The sequence below is a fragment of the Pelophylax lessonae genome (assembly GCF_965119305.1).
Source record: "Pelophylax lessonae genome assembly, chromosome: 2".
Taxonomy (NCBI): Eukaryota; Metazoa; Chordata; class Amphibia; order Anura; family Ranidae; genus Pelophylax; species Pelophylax lessonae.
The window spans coordinates 471965286-471987357 of record NC_138769.1 but is presented as its reverse complement, the minus strand read 5'-3'; the positions used below and the strand labels follow the sequence as shown (position 1 = coordinate 471987357).

Sequence of the window (22072 nt, the reverse complement as noted above, 5' to 3'; positions counted from 1 at the left end):
AAGGCCATGAAATTCCAAGATAGCGCAAACCCCCCCCCCCCCCCCCCAAATGACCCCATTTTGCAAAGTAGACACTCCAAGCTATTAGCTGAGAGGCATGATGAGTCCATGGCATAGTTTATATTTTGCCACAAGTTTCGGGAAAATTATACTTTTTTTTTTTTTTCACACAAAGTTGTCGGTAAATGATATAATGCTCACACATGCCATGGGTATATGTGAAATGACACCCTAAAATACATTCTGCTGCTTCTCCTGAGTACAGGGATACCCCATGTGTGAGACTTTTTGGCACTCCCCACCTTCAGGCTTTCTAAGGGCGTAAATTTATCTTTTAGTGACAACTTTGTGTTAAAAAAAATAAATAAAAAAAAATTGTAATTTTCCCAAAACTTGTGGCAAAATATAAAATATTCCATGGACTCACCATGCCTCTCAGCAAACAGCTTGGGGTGTCTACTTTCCAAAATGGGGTCATTTGGGGGGGGTTTTGTGGGATCTTGACATTTCAGGGCCTCCTAAACCGTAGTAGTAAAGGTAGTGAGAAAATGCAATGAAAAATGTACGCCCTTTGAAATTCTGATGGTTGTGATTGGTTTCGAGGTCCCGTACACAGCTAGGCTCCCAAAAAGTCTCACATACGTGGTATCCCTGTACTCAGGAGAAGCAGCAGAATATATTTTGGGGTGTAATTACACATATACCCATGGCATGTGTGAGCAATATATCATTTCAATGACAACTTTGTGTATTTTTCAAACACCTGTGACAAAAAAATGAAATATTCAATGAGCTCAACATGCCTCTCAGAACATTCCTTAGGATGTCTACTTTCCAAAAAGTGGTAATTTGGGGGAGTCTTGTACTGCCCTACCATTTTAGCACTTGAAATGAGCTAGGCAGTCAGAAATTAAAGCTGTGTAAATTTCAGTATTTACACCATAGTTTGTAGACGCTATAACTTTTGCGCAAACCAATAAAAATACGCTCATTGAATTTTTTTTTTGTCAAAGACATGTAGCTAAATATATTTTGGCCAAAAAAATGACATCAATTGAGCATATTGGATATTTTTTAAAAGACAAAGTTGAAAATGTTATTTTATTTGCAAAATTTTCGCTCTTTTTTTATTAATATCGCAAAAAATAAAAATCGCACAGGTGATCAAATACCACCAAAAGAAAGCGCTGTTTGTGGGGAAAAAAAGGACGTAAATTTCGTTTGGGTATCACATTGTATGACCGCACCATTGTCAGTTAAAGTCGCACAGTGCCGAAGCACAAAAAGTGGCCCAGACGTAAGACAGCAAAATGCTCTAGTGGTAAAGTGGTTAATGTATAAGATGTCCCCAAACAACTTTTAAACATTTGAATCAATCATATTTGTATGGCAATATATTCATTATTAAAACTTTGTACCAAATCTAGTCCAAACTATTTGATTAGAACATAAAATCAGCTACCCTTAACATGATTAAAGTATGATGTAATAAAGGGGAAAATCCAACATGCTAAGTTTATGTAACCTCTTTTGCCAGCAATATCTTTGGCACAATGTGTTGTGAGGTTTCAAGCTTTCCTTCTCATCTCAACCATAGCATTCTGACATGATTTAAACAGTTTCCCTGTTTTGAATGATCAAATGTTTTAAAGTGGCATGAAACCGATGCCTTCTGAATGGTACTCTACTGGTTTTACTCAGCACTTTCAATCACTACTGTAGGCATCTGATGGAAAACTCTAAAATAAAACAACAAATATGCCAAGTGTATGGCTAGCATTAGCTTCCAACAATGGTCTTTCATTGCTATGACTGAAATACATTCAGACTAGTAGCTACTGGTTGCCAAACATCACAGTTTTTTGCTCGTTCTTTTTATTATCTGGTTATGTCACAAACACAGGAAGTAAGGGGTGATCAAGGGCGATGAAAGGGGGAGGATAAGGGGGTGGGGGATATGGGGAGCAAGGATTAGGTAGAGAAGCCTGGTAACCCATAGATTTTGCTTGGGGGGAAGACCAGTGAGAGTTTTGCATTTAGATATTGGGTGCCCCCACCTCTCACGTTGGCTCTTGCCTCTTCTCCAGGGAAGAATACCACTATATATGGTTATTATGATAAGGTCATAGGAGATAACCTTTTATAAATGTTTGGTATTGTATTTATGTTGTGCTGTGTTTGAGATGTTAGTTTGTTGAATGAATACTGTCTTAGCTTTTTATAGTGACATATTGTGTTTTGTAATCTTTTGCTAAAATTAATAAAAATAATTGAAACAAAAATTAATAAATAAATAAATAAAACAATTTTTATTTACCAAAAATGTTTATGTAGCACAGGATTTATTTTATGTTACGTTACCTTTAGTGCCCAAATGGCCAGGAACCCCTGGAAGGCCCTGTTCACCAGGGACACCTGGTGGTCCTGTACTTCCTTTTTCTCCAGGAGGGCCAGATGGACCTGGTGATCCTTGCAATCCTTTAGGACCTGGAAGACCCAGGCCTGGTTCACCCTAGATATGTGAGAACAATGTTGCATTTTTAATGTGAAAAACAACTTGCTATATGTGACATGAGGCTTGCAAGACAATGATGTTAACATTTTTTCAAACAATACAACAGTATGCCTTTGCTTTAACCCAAATCTATTGACACTGGGTATATTTGGACATTTTTAACAATGCCTTTGTGTGTACTTGTAAGCTGTTACCACAAAAACACACACTGTTGCCAGTACCTGTTGTAACATTTAGAAATGTCTGACAGTAATATGACAGAGATTAAAAAATAGTAGCGCTATTTAAAGAGACAGAGATTCTTTAAGTTCTGGGTTAGAGCATTTAGAGATAAAGCTTATAATTTTTAGATATAATTTAATGAAAACTCAAGAAAACCAGTGCAAGACAACTATTCACAGAAAAAGATATTACAAAAATAGACAAACAATAACATGAGTAAAATAAATGGGACTAAAAGCAAAAACTACTTAACAAGGTTTTGCCTGATATGTGGTGCTGGTAGAGTGCAGTTCAATGCAGCGTAAATCTGCACTATGTGTCCAAGTCACTGGCCCACAATGATGACTCTTAGCACATGTGTGTAGCTATGATGGAAACTTGGGAGCTCCAGCTGCCAATTGCAGCAGCTTTTTGTGAAGCTCTAAGAGGGTGTTACTGATGTAGCCTTGACCCAATCAAAAGAGCTTAGGGGTGTGAGATGGGAGAGCTGAGAGTTTATGATAAATTCAGTGGACTTCTTTTTTAGGCTGCTTTTTAGAATAGAATAGAAAATAATAGGATAGAAAAAAAAAACAGAATAGAATAGGATAGAAAAGAATAGAACAGAATAGAATAGAATAGAAAAGGAAATAATAGAAGAGAATTTAAATAGACTAGAATTTAAATAGAATAGAATTTAAATAGAATAGAAATGAATAAAACAGAATAGAATATAACTTTTTCTATTCTATTTGTTTCCTTTATTTTATATTCTATTATATTTTATTCTTTCGTTTTCTATTCTATTCTGTTCTATTGTGTTGTATTCTAGTCTATTCTGAGTTATTATATTTTATCTTATTCATTTCTCGTATATTCTATAAAGCGACCTAAGTAGGAATCCTGTTGTTTCACTTTTATACCATACTGTATTTATTGCAATATGTTTCCATTTTATTCATTTTTTTTTGTTTGAGTTTCTTTTAAAAATTAACAAATATATGAAATTAATCCAAATATACAAAATTAATTCTGAAAAAAAAATCATTCTAACATAACAAATATGACAAACAAAATTAACTTAACAAAAGAATATGAAATTAAACACATTTTCCAGTCGTGCACATCTCTATATCTAATCACCCTCCTGCACCTCATAATATAGGGGTATTTGGTCCTAAAATGATTGTATTTCTTATATATTTGGATGTATGGTCTTTATAAATATATTTTTGTTGTATCAGGATTTATTAATTAGGTGAAGATTTTGGTCCTGCCAGTAAAAAAAACAGACAGGTACTGTATGTGGAATGCTTTCCACTACTCTTTTCTGCTCCTTTGCTTTCTACAAATGATTTATGACACACCATAAAGCCTCTTCTAATGAAGGATTAAGATGCTGTTAGTGGGCTGTTGGCTTGAAAGATATTTTGATAATGGGTTCAGTTACTTGGGTCCAGGTCACGTCAGAGACACTGTGAACTGGAATGTTTATAATGAATGTGTTTATGATAGCCCATTAAAGCTCTCTGGTTTTCAGATTCTACCAAGTGCTGTTAATGATGTGCAGTTTACGGTGGGCTCATTGGCAGCAATATAAATTCTGGCTAAGCAGGATTTATATAACCTCCCACCCTGTCTTGAGCTATCTCAATAGAATTTGTGATACTCTGCTTGTGTCTGCATGAGTCTTTATGCTAAACTGCTCAATCTTGCAATTTGGTTGCAGGATTATACATTTTGGGTATAACACCCTATTCACATGTGGCAAGCTACTTATCTCTGAGTGATACTGCCTAAGCCTCAGATAATATGCCCTATAGTGCCCATATTTTTATGTTGGTACAAATCAAGTAAATTATGCCTCATTAGGATTTTGGAGTCTGACAAGGTAATGAGTGAATGTGTTCCCTCCCCATCACCAAAGGTGTCTGAATAAATGAAGGGCTTTTAATGTGTTGGAGCAGTGAATGGATGAGAAAGCCAGCAAAGTTAATTCCCACACACAAACTGAATAGCGAGTGAGCCCAGAAACATTTGGAACAGTGGACCAGGAAGCTCTGTTGTATCAATAATGACATTAGTATACAGTCTGTAAAAAAAATCATTCAAACATTCTAAAATCATTCTAGCACAGAAGCTTTGTTTTCCTACAGAAAGTGGAAAAAGTAATAGATTTACTGACAGAATCAATAGGTAATAAAACTTTGTTAAAGATGGGGGGTGGAGGGGAGTTGGGGCTCAGAAAAACAAACTTCTTTGTTAATGCTAGTGACATACGTAATTTTTCTTAATTACCTATAATTACACTTTCCCCCTGTCAAGTCCCTAAGCAATATATGGGACCCCATGGGATAGCTCAAAGGAGGCAGCATGGCTCTCTTCTCCCTATTACTCTCTTTTCATGTTGCTATTTTCTACAGCAACGGTTTTCTTGCACAATAACAGCAGTGGATTGGGCAAAATTGGCAGGCAGTCAAAGCCCGTGCTACCAGAGCAGCTAAAGGACACCGGCCATTATTCACTGACCTTCAGATCTGACCGCGACTCCTACCCTCCCTCCCCCTATCCATGTTCTTACGAGTCATGGTGTTATTTAGTGTGGGAGCAGTCATCCAGAATTGTCTGGATGGACATCATATCTAGAATTTGGGATTTTTTAATTTGTTACAGCTAGGGTGGCTTCATGTTTCATTAAAATGTATTGTTATTATGTTATCAGATTACCCCTTGAATGACACTGTAGTCAATGTTTAAAATGTTGCCAAAACAAATATTTTGGATTTGATTAGGCATATGTTGTTTCTTTATTTGGGTTGCAATAATTAATTTTCGATAGCCCATGTGAAGGATGACGTTTTGTTACATAGGTACAGTATGTACAGTATATGTTATTGTTTCAAATAATAAAATGTGGGTAAGAAACCAACTAACATTTTCCAGTGGACTTTCCCTGTGTGTTCCTGTTCTTGGACAGTCATGCTAAATTCTTTGCCTTCTTTCCTTTGCCATTAGAAACAAATCTCCTAAACTGCATAGACTCAAGAATTGCCCTTTGCACTCAGTATGCAGTAGCTGCCCACTAGATTACATGAGAGAAATCTGGTACTTACTTTCTCTCCTGATAGACCTTGAACTCCAGGTAAACCATCACGACCTGGCTGACCAGGTATGCCATCTACTCCCCGTGGGCCATCCATTCCAGGGTAGCCTAAATACATACAATGCAAATTAAGGACCTTCAAGCAGAAATCTTAAAATGACAAATCTCAGATCTAACATCTTCTTAATCAGAGATACAGTGTTTGCCTGGAGGGAGGTGCAGAGACTACTAACTCATCCATCTCTCGATACTTACCTATCCAGGGCAACCCTATGTTTCTCGCATCTACTGAATATAGAGCATTTGAACAATGACTTACCTGTGGTCTCACCAAACTGGGGTCCCTCTTTCATGGCAACTCTAGAGTATTTAAATTTTTCTCTGTTCTATTGCAAGAGTATTCTTTACCGCCATCACATCTTTTTTATTATTAACAGCTACGCAGTTAACTATGGGCCTGCTACAGCCTCAAGCTTGATTCTCTTTATTGTTGTAGTGCTCCATCGTGATGACTATTCCATCTCCAGCCTATATTCTCATCCTATTACACACCAGTCGGCTAAATATCAAGTCTCTCTGTTTCAGAAATGGTCCTCTATCTTCAATGATGATAATGTTCCAGAAAAGCAACTAGCTGGCTGTCGCACCATCTGCAACCTTGCCATATCAGAGACCTGGCGAGAAACCCAGTTTAAAATACTCCACAGAGCCTATTACCTTTTTCACACTAGCTCTGCGGACCCTTCACACTCACAGTGTCCTTGGTGCTCGCTTCAACCACTTACGTTATTTCATCCTCTATGGGAATGCCCTTCCATTTCTACCTTCTGAAACTCTGTCCTTGCTTACATTTCAAAGTGCTCAAAGTTAAGCTGCCAAGGAACTCTTTGCTCTGTCTCTTTGGATGTGAAGTACCAACTACCTCAACCCAGCCATCGATACCATCCAGCCTCTCATAATAAGCTCATATATGCGCAGAACAATCTTGAGGAATTGAATTAGCCATCTCAGCTGTCTCTTAGCTGTGAAACAGGCATTGCTCTCATTCCTTCACTTCGAAAAACTGGATACTATTACTCTGAATTTTCACACTACCAGATGTTTCTTTGCTAGATGGTGGAAATATATGGAGTATACGTTCTGTTGTAGAAATTTATTGTGGAAAGTTATTGAGGACTATTGTGGACATTTTTCAGGATGTGTTTTATTTAGCTTGTCATTATGGCTCCTGTTGTCGGTTTACTTGCAATACACTCATTAGACCATATTTGGGCGAACCGGCATTGAGGATAGACTACTGGGAGTTAAAACCTTCCTTTAGATGTGTAGACGCGTTCGCTCTACATAGACATCTCCGCCATCGAACACTCCATGCGATATGAGCGGGTCTTTTTGCCAGTAGAGATCTATATGTACTGCGGTGCGGAGTTCAAGGATCAAGCAGCAAGGATATGACCACCAGCGGGGGACTCTGTATAATGTGCAGATTTTTTCGCTTGGCAGGGATATGTTTTCTCTGTGAAGTCATTATCATTTTGATATCTATCTGCCTTTATGAAAGAATACTCATGTCTTTCTTCTGTGCCTTATCACCATAGTGGAAACAGTATGGCTCTTTCCCAGCAGATAGCTTCACGTCTTTGGGAACAGTAGTATAATCCTATTAGGCATTGTGAAGGAGAACCCTATCACTCTGGACTCATTTCATACACTTTATTTGGATTACACAAATGGGACAGTAATGTTTCTCAGGAATGTGTCTCGAGAAAGATGTGAAGACTGTCCCTGGCCTGTTTGATTCTGAATATGTTCATTGAAAGAGCTATTCACCTTGGCCTCTGTTCGCTGTTCTTTGGTATTCTTTGGTATTGAAGATGGACAGTCTATCCTTGGTGATCTTCCTATTGTTTGTATATTAAGGTGTGCTGTGTGTCTCCTTGTTAATTGCTAATAAACTTCTGTCCAGAGGACTAGATAATTAGTTCAGACTGATTCTCTTTCTGTACACAATCTCATCTACATGATAATGTAATCGGTGCCCTGACCTGGTCAGAAGGGGGGGTTGTGTCCCTGTGTTGTATATATAGTGTGTGAGACTGGTTAATAAAGGCTCTTTTTACCCAGCATTAAGACTTGGCTCATGTATGGGGGCTGTTATGCTATGCCAGTGTTATTTTGCCTAGATGGATTATTTGCTGTTCTGAAAAAGGGGAACCCGTGACGGTGAGAGGGGGTCAGACCGTCACAGGCATTGTTCTCTGAGCCTTGCTGAGTGGGATTCACGGCAGTAGTAGTAGCGGGAATGCATATACGAGTTTGATCAGAGCACCGGTCACAGTTCTACACGCTGGTTTCATTGTGTAGTGTTAGGCGCAAATTCCGCTACACGTGGGTTTCATTGTTAACTACGGTGTGGAATTCCACGCACCAACGACGGGAAGCCGTGCACACTGTTCTGCTCATTCACGATCGTGTACTTCCCCTTTCTTTTGGCTATTTGAATGTATACAGGTGTGTCATTGGCTGATTCTATGTGAGTAATTTATGTTATGTGACTGTATTTTTGGAACATCCGATTGCCTCCCTGGGGATAAGAAAGGAATTGTTTTCCCTGCTGTAGCAAATTGGATCATGCTTTGCTGTGTTTTTCGCCTTCCTCTGGATGAACTGCGGGTATAGGATTGTGTATATGGGATTGTATGGTTGGGTTTTCATTACTGTTTTTTGATTTTTTATTGGTTGAGCCAGATGGACTTGTGTCTTTTTTCAACCTGACTAACTATGTAACTATGAAACTGATTGGCTGATGTTGTATAGCCATCCCTTCCTGCTGTTATCCCTGTGTTGTCCCATAAATAAACGGAGCTCAATGCTTTAGGCAGTACATTCTATTGAGCATCCAATGTGATAACAGCCTGTGTGTCTGTATTACCGGGTAGCGCACTCCATTACCTTATACAAAAGACCTGAGAACTGTGATTTTTAGCACAACGGGATTATTTGTGCTTGGCGTATATTAATATTCAAAAGTGCACTTATTAGCACAATGGAGTTACTTGCGCATCAAGCGTAAGATCCAAGACAGTTCTCATAAGAGAAACTCTCATCCAATATTTGTCCTTTCCGCTATACCGACTGGTACCTGAAGAAGGATCTCTCCAACTCCTTAGGTAGGCTCAAAATAGTGGATCCAGACCAGCCCCTTGACTCTTCTCTCCTTAAACCCCATATTCCTTAGTGACTTCCTGGATACCTCTAAATATACTGTAATTTTATTATGCTTAATATTCTTGTTCTTGACCCAGCAGTTAAATGAGCTATTGTGGTCTGCATCTGGACACGATTTTACGTGATGGGATTTTTTTTTGTGCTAGATGTTATGCTATTGTACACCGGATAAATGTCCCCCCCCCTCTCCCCCTTCCTTTCCCCTCCCCCTTTTTTATGTTTGCTTTTGATCTTTTTATATGATTCTTTTACATGTACTGGCTGTAAGACCTATGTTCTTTGGGGCCCTTATGCCCATGTACTGTTCTGTTTGCACAAAAGCCAAATAAATATAAAAAAAAAAAAAAAGACAAATGACTGTGACGTTTTGTACCATAAAAGATGGTATTGACAAAGATGCAAGTGAATGTACCAGAAATAATTACTGAATAAGTAATAACCTAAACCAATGTTCAGAGATGTATACAATGTCAACTGTAAGAAATAATATATTAATGTAATTACTGTTTTATTCAACATGATACTGTATATGTTTGTATATGGGAATTTTAAAATGAGAGTGTCACTCACGCGATACCTCCTTTAAAACAACAATACCGTGTGAAAGATTTTAAGAATGTATATGTGTGCAGGTAGCTGCAGTCATCAATAGCCCATTAAATAAATAAATAATAGGATGCTGTGTTACCTATTCCTATCCATGACCTTCTTATTGCATAAATACTATGCATGTGTTATGCATATCACCTCAACATAACCCTGGGAAAACTGTAAAATCATATCTATACCACCTGATACATATACAAATTATATGCTGTTAGTAAAAAAATGAAAACTCCAACAAACATTTTTTTTTCAAAAATGTTCAATAAAATAGTGAAAGTCTGTTATATTCATGTGTCCCATGTATTCACATCCGGGTTTTCTAATACAACACATGATTCCACATTAATTGTGCACTTATTGGTTATTTATCCTCCACCTCTTCATCCACCACTTTTCAGGGATTTCCACCACCTTTCATACAATGCTCTCACCTAAAAGAGATCATAGATCTAATATGCATCAGGTCTGGCAGGGCTTTCTCATTAAGGGATCAATATCACATTCCTTCTCTCACACTCCTCACTCTATGGGGAGTAATGTGATGGACACTTCTCACTTAAATATCTCAGATTCAGTAACATCTGCCAGTCTGCCAATCTAAGTGTATACCCCTTAATGTGGTCAAGTTCTACCCTTTAGTATGTAAAAAGGGACATTAAACAGGGGGGGGGGCTCCTCGTAGCATAGTAGAACATAGTAAATTATCAATATATTCATTGGTATTAAACTCACATATGTGAACAGGACAGAACAGTTGTGCATAGAAATCATTTCCTGTGGGCATTGGAGCAGCAGCTCCCACATTCACTTCTGGATTTGGCTATTATGTTGTCCATCTCACCACCCAAAATGGACTGAGGAGTGTGGGAGAAGGAATAGGATATTGATCCCTTAAAGGGAAAGCACTGCCAGACCTTATGTCACATTTAGTTAGGCCTATGCTTAAAGGTGAGAGCATTGTATGAAAGGTGGTGGGAATCACTGAAAAGGTGGTGGATGAAGAAGTGGAAGAAAAAAAAACAGCAAAGAAATGCACAATTATTCTGGAAACACTTAGTGTATTAGAAAACCAGGACATAACTAATTGGGGCGCAGGAATATAATAGAGACAATTCAAAGAAGACTTTCACTATTTTATTGTATATTTCGAAGAAAAAAATGTGTTGTACATAATTTATCCTTACGATTTTACAATTTCACAGGATTATATTGAGGTGATATGCATAGCATATGCACATGCACAGTATTTATGAAATTAGAAAGATTTGCTAAGGTAGGTAGCGCAGCATCTTATAATTAATTTTTTTGTTTGTATACAGGCACTGCTAGACCCAGATACAGGGTCATAGCATTCCTCCTTGGTCCCAGCCAGCTTACAACCACTGCTGGACTTACTGAACTCGTTTTTAGCTCTGGGAACAAAGGTAGATTTATAGTCGGTGGCAGCCAATTGTTAGCAATCTACCAAGCTCTTCTTTTTTTCAGTTGCCTGATCTAAGAGACTTACATGGATGAAGAGTTAATTATTAATTTCGCAGCACCCTACAGGTAGGTGCTAGGTAAAAGTATAGTGGGCCTTGGCTGCCTAACAGCAGGGCCATGATTTCAGCTGGCTGTCATGTCTCCTAGGTGTGTCTTCTGAGCGGGGAGTCTCCCCACTGGCTCCATGAGAGGATTCTCTTTGGACAATGGAGGGAACCCAATCAGAGACACACTCAGGCCTGTATCTACCCCAGAAGGCAGATTCTGCCACAGAGGATTCTGGGAGTGGGTATAAGTTCTGAGGGAATGAATGACTCAGCTTCTTCGGCGGGAAGCAGAGTCCCAGGAGGGAGAGTACGGCTGTCTCTCCTCCTGTCAGAGGAAGCGAGTGTCTCGGGTGGCGGCCTGGGAATCCAAAGAGTGCTGAGCTGAGCTGCAGAGGGGATCCAGTGTGCTGAGAACCAGCGGAGAGAGGGGTCCAGTTCCAGGAAAGCCTACAAAGGTCGTGAGTACTGTGGACTGCCCCTGGGGGTCTGCCTAGTGTCAGAGGGGACCACTCCTGCGAAGTTTCTAGGGATCCAGGAGTCAGCTAACTGTTAAAGGGGGTGCCTGGTCAAAGGACCCTGAGGTGTTAGTGGGGGTACCTAGTCAGAGGACCCTGAAGTATTAGAATGGGTACCTGCAGTTTGGGCCCTGATGAGTCAGTGTACAGTGTGAAGTATACAGAGTTAGGAGTTGCAGCAGTACAAGTATTTACAAGGAGCTACCTCAGCCAGTGCAGGGCTGGAGGGAGCTGTTCAGTGACTTTTGAGCTAAAGCAGTGTCAGAAGTCAAGTATTCTACAGTCCTGGATCTTCTGAGTTAATAATCAAGTTAAAGTGGAGGTTCCAGCACAATTTCAGTATCACAGTATCTTTAAGTGTCAGGAAGTGCTGGTCGGCATTTAGCTGGCGTCAAGACAGCGCTAGAAGGCATTTTTCTTCAAGAGTCCCAATTTGTACATAGTTGAGCCAGAGGAGTATCCCCTAAATACAATAAAACAAAACCAAAGATGCCGGAATGGTCATTGTATCTGTTCTCACACCTGGGTTCACAACTTAAATGTGTTGGGAGTGTTACGGGTAACAATGGCAGACCCACATTAGGCATAAGACCTGGAAATACTGCTACAATTATATGTCTGAAAGTTTGCTTATGGTCGAAGAGAAACAAGACCTTATATTTGCAACTCATTGATGCAAAGAAGACATTAAAAAGACAAGTCTAAAGACTAAAAAGCACCACATAACAGAGAAATACTTTACAATTTCTTACCTTTTTCTCCAGGGGGTCCAGGAAGTCCTTTACCCTCTATACCAGCTTCTCCTTTCTCTCCTGGCAGCCCGGGTCTTCCTGGAAAACCTGCAGAACCCTTCTCACCTGCAAAAATTATATATTTTACATATATTTTATGTTTTTATTTTATTTTATTAAAAACACTAGTAATCATGTATATTAAACATGCAAATTGTTTAATTTATCTCTTCTAACTAGTGTAAGATGTCTACGTAAAGAGATATGAATGGATGTGAGCGTCACATGATTGACTCATAAGACCAATTCCCATTTGTAGCAAGGATCATCAACAAATAGATTTTAATGGAGGGTAAATTCAACACTGGTGCTAAATTGAAAAAGAAAACAAACAAACAAGACCACATACCATGCTCCCCAGGTAATCCAGGAGAACCTGCAGGTCCCATTGGGCCTGGGGCTCCAGCTACAACTATAGCTTTTCCAGGTTCACCTTTATTTCCTAGTAAGAAAACAAATGGTGTATTAGTTCCACTTGATTATAAGTAAGCAATTTTAAATTGGACATTTAAGAAATTTGGCAATATAAAAGCAATTTTGCTTACCAGGGTTTCCAGGTAATCCTACAAAACCAGGGGATCCTGGTTCTCCTCTGTCTCCAGGCTGTCCTGGTTGCCCAGCTCCTGGAGCTCCTGGCAAACCTCTGTCTCCAGTAATCCCAGGAAATCCGCTGTCACCAGGTGGCCCACGGTCTCCTTTTGTACCAATTGTGCCCTAATTAGATTAACATGACATTGTATCATAATACATTTTGTGATTGCTATTTAACTAATTGCACTTAAAACAATAACACGTAAAAACAACAGAAATGCAATACAATTTAACAAAACAGTTGCACCTATGGCGTTCATAGTTCATACTTTTTGTTCCATTAGCCTTCCAGCTATAATTTATTTTATATCTTAGCTTATTACACTTTTATTTAAAATCGGTGTAAAAAATTCCCACAGACAAAATGAAAGCTATCCTAGTTCTATTACGCTCTAGCAAAGAGCTTGAAAACTGGCAGCAAATCAGCTTTCAGATCCTTGGCTATTTAATCAATTCAAAATAATGCTCCCACTGGAAGATGGCATGGTGAAAAAGACAAATCATTTAAGAAGAAGTATAGCCAATGTTCCCCCATGGAGAGCCCCCAGCAGTTGGGGGGGGGGGACTACAAAGAGAGAGCTGAGAGGATCAGAACCCACTTCCGGTCCAAGGCCCATAAGGGACTGAGATTAAGGACAAGACCTGGAGGTGTAAGAAAGGAGGCCATTCATCTCTGCCTATATGTAAAGTCAACAGAAATTGGGGTTTGCCCCGAACACAACAATGGAGTATGTCTCAGAAGAAATGTAATTCCTGGACTACATTAGCAGGTATGTCAGGGCAACACTTGAGCCTTTAGTTAGAGCTAGGGATCTAGGAATGAATAATGCCTTGCCTGTTGGCCTGTGAAATGTCTATTTTGCACTTTTTCTAAGTAAAGTATTGGAGAACATGTACAGTGTCAGTGTACATGATGTATGTGCATTTCTAACAGTAGAGACTTGCCTTAAGGTTGAGTATTCCCCCACAGCAGCCTTAGCCCTGTCCCAAGGCATTGGTGAAGGAGGCACAAAGGAAAGGTACCCCATGTGTAATAAAGTGACCCTGTACAAAGTGCCTAACGTAGTCAAGAAGAACCCACCCCAGGGTTGGCCTCTCATGTGATCATTGCTTGGTGCCCAATAAGCAGGGAAACATGGTGGACATGACAAACAACCGGCCACCTAACCTTACAAACGCCCTAATGTTGTTTGGAATGTGGGATGGGGAGAAATTGTATCAAGATAATAGAGAAACATTAAGCCTACTGTATATATGTGCGTATTCACATCTGTTCATGCATTAACATCTATGATTCACCTAAAAGGGTGTGTGTAACAGAACCGCCGACCCACAACGTATTTGTGGGTCTCCGTCAGTATACAGCTTCCTTCAATCTTGAACATAGATACTGTATCAGATATTCCAGCTGCCCTACATACAAAACTAGCCTGAACTTAGTTTTTATGTATCTGAAAACAACTAACCCCTTTATTGAACAAGAAACATACTTGTTATACACTTGAGAAGCATTTCAGTCACTACATGAACAATGACCCGAATATTTACCCAAAACTTCACACAATGGTTAGATAACGAGGTACAGTTGACTCATGACTAATACCATCTAGACAAGGTTATCATTAACATGCTAAATAACTCAGCACACTTAAACCAGCCTGGAAGACCAGATAAGTCTCCTTGCATGGAGGAAACTACTCCAACAACCCTCTGTACACCCTAAGTCCCACCTCCCCCAATTACCCCTCCAAACATTAGAAAATATGATACCAATGTTGCACACAAACCCACTCCAAAAATGGGGCCTGACCACAGTACAACAATTAATGGAAAAATCTAACATCAAACCATGGACCACCCTGAGAGATGAATTTAACACAGTTTGCGAACACATGAATAAGACACTTCATCTCCAAACACCCTATTCCCAACATAAACTTCCACCCTGAGGCCTCATATTTCTATTTATCTCAAAAGCCCAAAATCAAAGGAATATCCTTCTTTTATAAACTCTTACAAAACAAATCTACCCCCCTCAACTCCCACACAATGGAAAATTGGGATAGAGACCTAGGTGTGTCCTATTCCCTGAAGCAATGGCAATTAGCCTTCAGATCAATTCACAACTCCTCACACTGTGTCAATCATTCGGAGATGATGTTCAAGATAACTCATAGATGGTATCAAACCCCTTGGAAATTAGCAAAATGTTTCCCTACTTCCTCTCCCGAATGCTGGCGCAAGTGCGGTAACAAAGGAAACTTACTGCACATAATGTGGAAATGTCCCAATTTAACTAGCTACTGGAGACAAATTTTCCACGTGTTAGCATCCATAACTGATATGCTATCCCCCCCGAACCCCAGTTTGGCCATCCTTAACCTAGGAATAGACTCCTATCCGCATTCCATGAAACCTGTAGTAACACATATCCTCCTAGCAGCCCGTAATGTACTACTCAAGAAATGGAGATCTCTTGACTCTCCAAATGTTTCCAAACTAATACAGCTAGTCAGACTGAACCATCAATATGAGTGCTTACTGGCAATAAATAACTCCACTTGTATCAAATTTGACCAACATTGGTCAATATGGCCGGCCACGTAACCCCCCTTATGAGATGGATGAAGCACAAATAGTGCCTTAAACAATTTATATTAACCAACTGTAACCTAACTGCGTACCAATCCAAGTTTTTACATAATTTTTTATGCTTGGGTTATGAGGCTTCTTTTGTTTGGCATTAGTTCTCCAAAAATTAAAATATCATTAGTCATTGGAAAAGTTGATTTAAAGCGGTGTTCCAGCCTCCCCCTTCAAAAATTAAAATTCAGCTGTAGCTGCTGACCTTTAATATTAGGACACTTACCTGTCCATGGAGTCCAGCTTCCATTGGCTGTCAGGTGTTGCCGCCGCCATTGCCGGTAAGGGAACCTGGCAGTGAAGCCTTGCGGCTTCACGGGCGGGTCCCTACTGCGCATGTGCAAAGCGCGCTGCACATTTGGACTGGCATTCGAATTGGCTCGACGGCAGGGGAAGGAGGAGGGGGCCAAACTTCTGAGGGGACAGTGCAGCGGCGCCATATCCCAAAGGTGGGGAAGGGTACCTGTCAAAAACAGGTACCCGTTCCCCCCTCCCCCCTGAAAGGTGCCAAATGTAGCACCGGAGGGGGAGGAAGCAAATGAGCAGAAGTTGCACTTTTGGCTGGAACTCCACTTTAAATAACAGAGATATACACTGCTCAAAAAAATGAAAGAAACGCTTTGAAAACACATCAGATTTCAATGGGGAAAAATGTTATGCTGGCTATCTATACTGATATGGACTGGGTAATGTGTTAGAAACTAAAGGATGCCACATTGTTTAATGGAAATTAAATGTATCAACCTACAGAGGGCTGAAATCAAAGACACCCCTAAAATCATAATGAAAAAATGATGCAGCAGGCTAGTTTGTTTTGCTGAAATTTCATTGCAGCAACTCAAAATGGTACTCAGTAGTTTATATGGCCCCCATGTGCTTATATGCATGCCTGATAACGTATGGTGTCCTGGGGTATTTCCTCCCAGATCTGGACCAGGGCATCACTGAGCTCCCGAGCAGAGTGAGGTGCAAACTGGCGGCATCAGATGGACTGAAAGATAATGTTTCAGAATTGTTCTATTGGATTTAGGTCAGGCAAGCGGGGGGGGGCCTTCAATTGTATCAGTTTCTTTTTCCTCCAGGAACTGTCTGCATACTCTTGCCACATGAGGCCGGGCATTGCCGTGCACCATAAGGAACCCAGGACTTACTGCACTAGCATAGGGTCTGACAATGGGTCCAAGGATTTCATCCCAATACCTAATGGCAGTCAGGGTGCCATTGTCTAGCCTGTAGAGGTCTATGGGTATCTCCATGGATATGCCTCCCCAGACCATCACCAACCCACCACCAAACCAGTCATGCTGAAAGATGTTACAGGCAGCATAACATTCTCCATGGCTTCTCCAGACCCTTTCATGTCTGTCACATGTGCTCAGGGTGAACCTGCTCTCATCTGTGAAAAGCACAGGGCGTCAGTGGCGGACCTGTCAATTCTAGTGTTCAATCGCAAATGCCAATCGAGCTCCAAAGTGCCAGGCAGTAAGCACAGGGCCCACTAGAGGATGTCAGGCCCTCAGGCCACCCTCATGAAGTCTGTTTCTGATTGTTTTGTCAGAGACATTACCACCAGTGACCTGCTGGAGGTCATTGTGTTGGGCTCTGGCAGTGCTCATCCTGTTCCTCCTTGCACAAAGGAGCAGATACTGGTTTTGCTGATTGGTTAGGACCTTCTATGGTCCTGTTCAGCTCTCCTCAAGTAACTGCATGTCTCCTAGAATCTCCTCCATGCTCTTGAGACTGTGCTGGGAGACACAGAAAACCTTCTGGCAATGGCACGTATTGATGTGCCATCCTGGAGGAGTTGGACTGCCTTTGCAACCTCTATAGGGTCTAGGTGTCGCCTCATGCTACCAGTAGAGAAATGGCAAAGGAAGGGTGTCCCAGGGGAATTTAGGTGGACAAGGTTGAGTTAAATAAGAGTAATGTGTATAGGAAATGAAAATGAGTAAGATAAAAGACAAAGTTTATTTAACAAATTTAAAATGTATACAAGAGTACAAGACTAACAACAAGCAATGTATAAAAAAGACATAATCAAGGTAATGGTGTTCTAAATCCATCGCATGTATACCAGTGTCAAAACAGAAATCACTAGTTCTTCATGCAGTAGGAACATCCCTACATGTTTCGGAATCTTCAGGTAGATATTGGTAGAATATATACCTGTCACAATTACATCTATGAAATAGAGGTAGGTATACAAAGAAGTTAGTTAATAATTGTGGGTTCAGCAATCTTGGGCATTACATCTACAGCCATTGGGAGCATGGTAATAAATTGCACAGTTCTCACTGCAATGCGAATATGTCCACATAAGCCTGCAGCCAGAAAGATAGTATTTTGTCCACTGAATGTATATACGAGCCTGGTCTATGATGTTATAAATGATGACCACAGGAGTTTCTAAGTGAAAAAACTTTTTTTTTTTTTGGGATTCCTATTTCCTATACCTTATTCCCACTCTTTAATGTTTTAGATGGTCCTTCCTGCGATTTTATGATCCTTGTGACCGTCACCGGGGCACCATTATGTGGAGCTGAACACATACAGTGCCTTACGAAAGTATTTGGCCCCCTTGAACTTTGCGACCTTTTGCCACATTTCAGGCTTCAAACATAAAGATATAAAACTGTAATTTTTTGTGAAGAATCAACAACAAGTGGGACACAATCATGAAGTGGAACGAAATTTATTGGATATTTCAAACTTTTTTAATAAATAAAAAACTGAAAAATTGGGCGTGCAAAATTATTCAGCCCCCTTAAGTTAATACTTTGTAGCGCCAACTTTTGCTGTGATTACAGCTGTAAGTCGCTTGGAGTATGTCTCTATCAGTTTTGCACATCGAGAGACTGAAATTTTTGCCCATTCCTCCTTACAAAACAGCTCGAGCTCAGTGAGGTTGGATGGAGAGCGTTTGTGAACAGCAGTTTTCAGTTCTTTCCACAGATTCTCGATTGGATTCAGGTCTGGACTTTGACTTGGCCATTCTAACATCTGGATATGTTTATTTGTGAACCATTCCATTGTAGATTTTGCTTTATGTTTTGGATCATTGTCTTGTTGGAAGACAAATCTCTGTCCCAGTCTCAGGTCTTTTGCAGACTCCACCAGGTTTTCTTCCAGAATGGTCCTGTATTTGGCTGCATCCATCTTGCCATCAATTTTAACCATCTTCCCTGTCCCTGCTGAAGAAAAGCAGGCCCAAACCATGATGCTGCCACCACCATGTTTGACAGTGGGGATGGTGTGTTCAGGGTGATGAGCTGTGTTGCTTTTACGCCAAACATAACGTTTGTTGCCAAAAAGTTCTATTTTGGTTTCATCTGACCAGAACACCTTCTTCCACATGTTTGGTGTGTCTCCCAGGTGGCTTGTGGCAAACTTTAAACAACACTTTTTATGGATATCTTTAAGAAATGGCTTTCTTCTTGCCACTCTTCCATGAAAGCCAGATTTGTGCAGTATACGACTGATTGTTGTCCTATGGACAGAGTCTCCCACCTCAGCTGTATATCTCTGCAGTTCATCCAGAGTGATCATGGGCCTCTTGGCTGCATCTCTGATCAGTCTTCTCCTTGTATGAGCTGAAAGTTTAGAGGGACGGCCAGGTCTTCGTAGATTTGCAGTGGTCTGATACTCCTTCTGTCAATATTATCACTTGCACAGTGCTCCTTGGGATGTTTAAAGCTTGGGAAATCTTTTTGTATCCAAATCCGGCTTTAACCGGTTGCCGACCGCCGCACGACTATATACTGCGGCGGTCAGCCCCGGCCAGGCAGAGTGACGTATCGATACGTAACTCGCCTGTCACTGACATGCGAGCCTATTGCGGGCGGGCGCGCGCCCGCCGAGTCGCGCGCCCGCCGCGGCTCGTTCACAGACAAGTCAGTGCGTGTGACCGGCGGACTCGATGTCCGCCAGTCACACTACGATCGCTCCTGTGAAGGGAGAAAGACAGAGCGGCTTGTGTAAACAAGCTGCCTGTCAGTTCTCCCTGTGTAAAAGTGAAGATCTGACCATTCTACTATGTAGAACTGTTGATCTTTGCTTTTACACCAATAGCAATGTCCCAGCACAGTTAGAATCACGCCCCTAGGACACACTTAACCCCTCCCTGTCCAATAAAGTTAACCCCTTCCCTGCCAGTGTCATTTTTGCAGTAACAGTGCATATGTATAGCACTGATTACTGCAGTAATGTCACTGGTACGCCCAAAAGTGTCAAAAATGTCAGTCAAGGGTCCGATCTGTCCGCCGCAATGTCGCAGTACCGAAAAAAAAATCGCAGATCGCCGCCATTACGCGTTAAAAAAAAACACCAAAAATGACAAAAATCTTTCCCTTTGTTAGTAAACGCGATAACTTTTGCGAAAACCAATCAAAATACGCTTTTTGCGTTTTTTTTTACCAAACATAGGTAGCATAAAACAAATTGGCCGAAAAATGTTAAAAAATTTTGATTTTTACATTTTTTTGGGGGAATTTAATATAAAAAAATGTGAAAAATATTGTTATTTTTGCAAAATTTATGCCCTTTTTTTGTTTATAGCGCGTGATCAAAAAATCGCACAGGTGATCAAATACCACCAAAAGAAAGCTCTGTTTGTGGGAAAAAAGGACGTCAAATTCGTTTAGGTACAGCGTCGCACGACCGCGCAATTGTCCGTTAAAGTCACGCAGTAAAAAATCGCAAAAAAACCCTGGTCCTTTAGCAGCCAAATCCTCCGGGGCTTAAGTGGTTAAACCTCTCCACAACAGTATCTCGGACCTGCCTGGTGTGTTCCTTGTTCTTCATGATGCTCTCTGCGCTTTAAACGGACCTCTGAGACTATCACAGTGCAGGTGCATTTATACGGAGACTTGATTACACACAGGTGGATTCTATTTATCGTCATTAGTCATTTAGGTCAACATTGGATCATTCAGAGATCCTCACTGAACTTCTGGAGAGAGTTTGCTGCACTGAAAGTAAAGGGGCTGAATAATTTTGCACGCCCAATTTTTCAGTTTTTTATTTGTTAACAAAGTTTGAAATATCCAATAAATTTTGTTCCACTTCATGATTGTGTCCCACTTGTTATTGATTCTTCACAAAAAATTACAGTTTTATATCTTTATGTTTGAAGCCTGAAATGTGGCAAAAGGTCGCAAAGTTCAAGGGGGCCGAATACTTTCACAAGGCACTGTAGTTCCCAGGTTTTCTAGGTTACCCACCATTGGAGATTTTTCTCTTAGAAACTCCTGTGGTCATCATTTATAACATCATAGACCGGGCTAGTATACACGTTCAGTGGACAAAATACTATCTTTCTCGCTACAGGCCTATGCAGACATATTCGCATTGCTCTGTGCAGTTTATTCCCATGCTCCCAATGGCTGTAGATCTAATGTCCAACATTGCTGAACACATTATTATTTACTAACTTCTTTGTATACCTACCTCTATTTCATAGATGTAATTGTGATGGGTATAAGTTCTACCAATAGCTCCCTGAAGAAGGAATCATTTTTAGATTCCGAAACATGTCCGGATGTTCCTACTTCATGAAGAACTAGTGATTTCTGTTTTGACACTGGTATACATGCGATGGATTTGAACACCATTACCTTGATTATGTCTTTTTTTACACATTGCTTTTTGTTAGTCTTGTACACATTTTAAATTTTTTAAATAAACTTTGTCTTTTATCTTACTCATTTTAATTTCTTATACTCATTATACTTATTTAACTCAGCCTTGTCCACCTAAATTCCCCTGGAACACCCTTCCTTTGCCATTTCTCTATACGCTTTGGGGAAGGGACATGTGCTGTTTTAGGTAAACCTATATATCTATCTCCTGTTTGTTCATGCTACCAGTAGTGACACTAACCCTAGCCAAATACAAAACTAGTAAAAAACAGTCAAAAAAGATGAGTAGGGAAAAAAAATGTCAGTGGCCTTCACCTGTAAAACCATTGCTGTTTTGAAGGTTGTTTCATTGCTGCCCAAATAGTGCACCTGTTAATTTCATTGCCACCAACGCAGCTGAAACTGATTAACAACTCCCTCTGCTACTTAGCTAAGCAGATTAATATAGTAGGAGCTTAGTTGACTTGATGTTATACTCTGATTAAAAAGTGTTCCTTTAATGTTTTTGAGCAGTGTATATGTTATAATAAAGTATATTGCGTAGCATAAGAAAGTGATTATTCTAAGATGCCAATTTTCTTTTTCCACACTACACAGAAAAGATATCTTTTTGGTTATCAAGATAACATTTTCTGTCATTATACTTTAAATTGCTAACAAAGGTGTTGTAGAATATTTGATCAGAAAAAACAAACTATAACACTAGCAGCGCTA

General features: G+C 40.1%; 1 protein-coding gene across 1 annotated transcript in view; it reads right to left on the bottom strand.

The window, feature by feature from the left end:
* COL4A1 (collagen type IV alpha 1 chain) overlaps window positions 1-22072 on the bottom strand; it is a 120761-nt gene that overhangs the window by 54178 nt on the left and 44511 nt on the right. Inside the window, exons 18-22 of the mRNA XM_082244772.1 lie at window positions 13034-13202; window positions 12838-12930; window positions 12450-12554; window positions 5830-5927; window positions 2362-2512 (exon numbers count right to left, since the gene is read on the bottom strand). Of these exons, the coding sequence (XP_082100898.1) occupies window positions 2362-2512; window positions 5830-5927; window positions 12450-12554; window positions 12838-12930; window positions 13034-13202 (616 nt within the window). The remainder of the gene's footprint in view (window positions 1-2361; window positions 2513-5829; window positions 5928-12449; window positions 12555-12837; window positions 12931-13033; window positions 13203-22072) is intronic.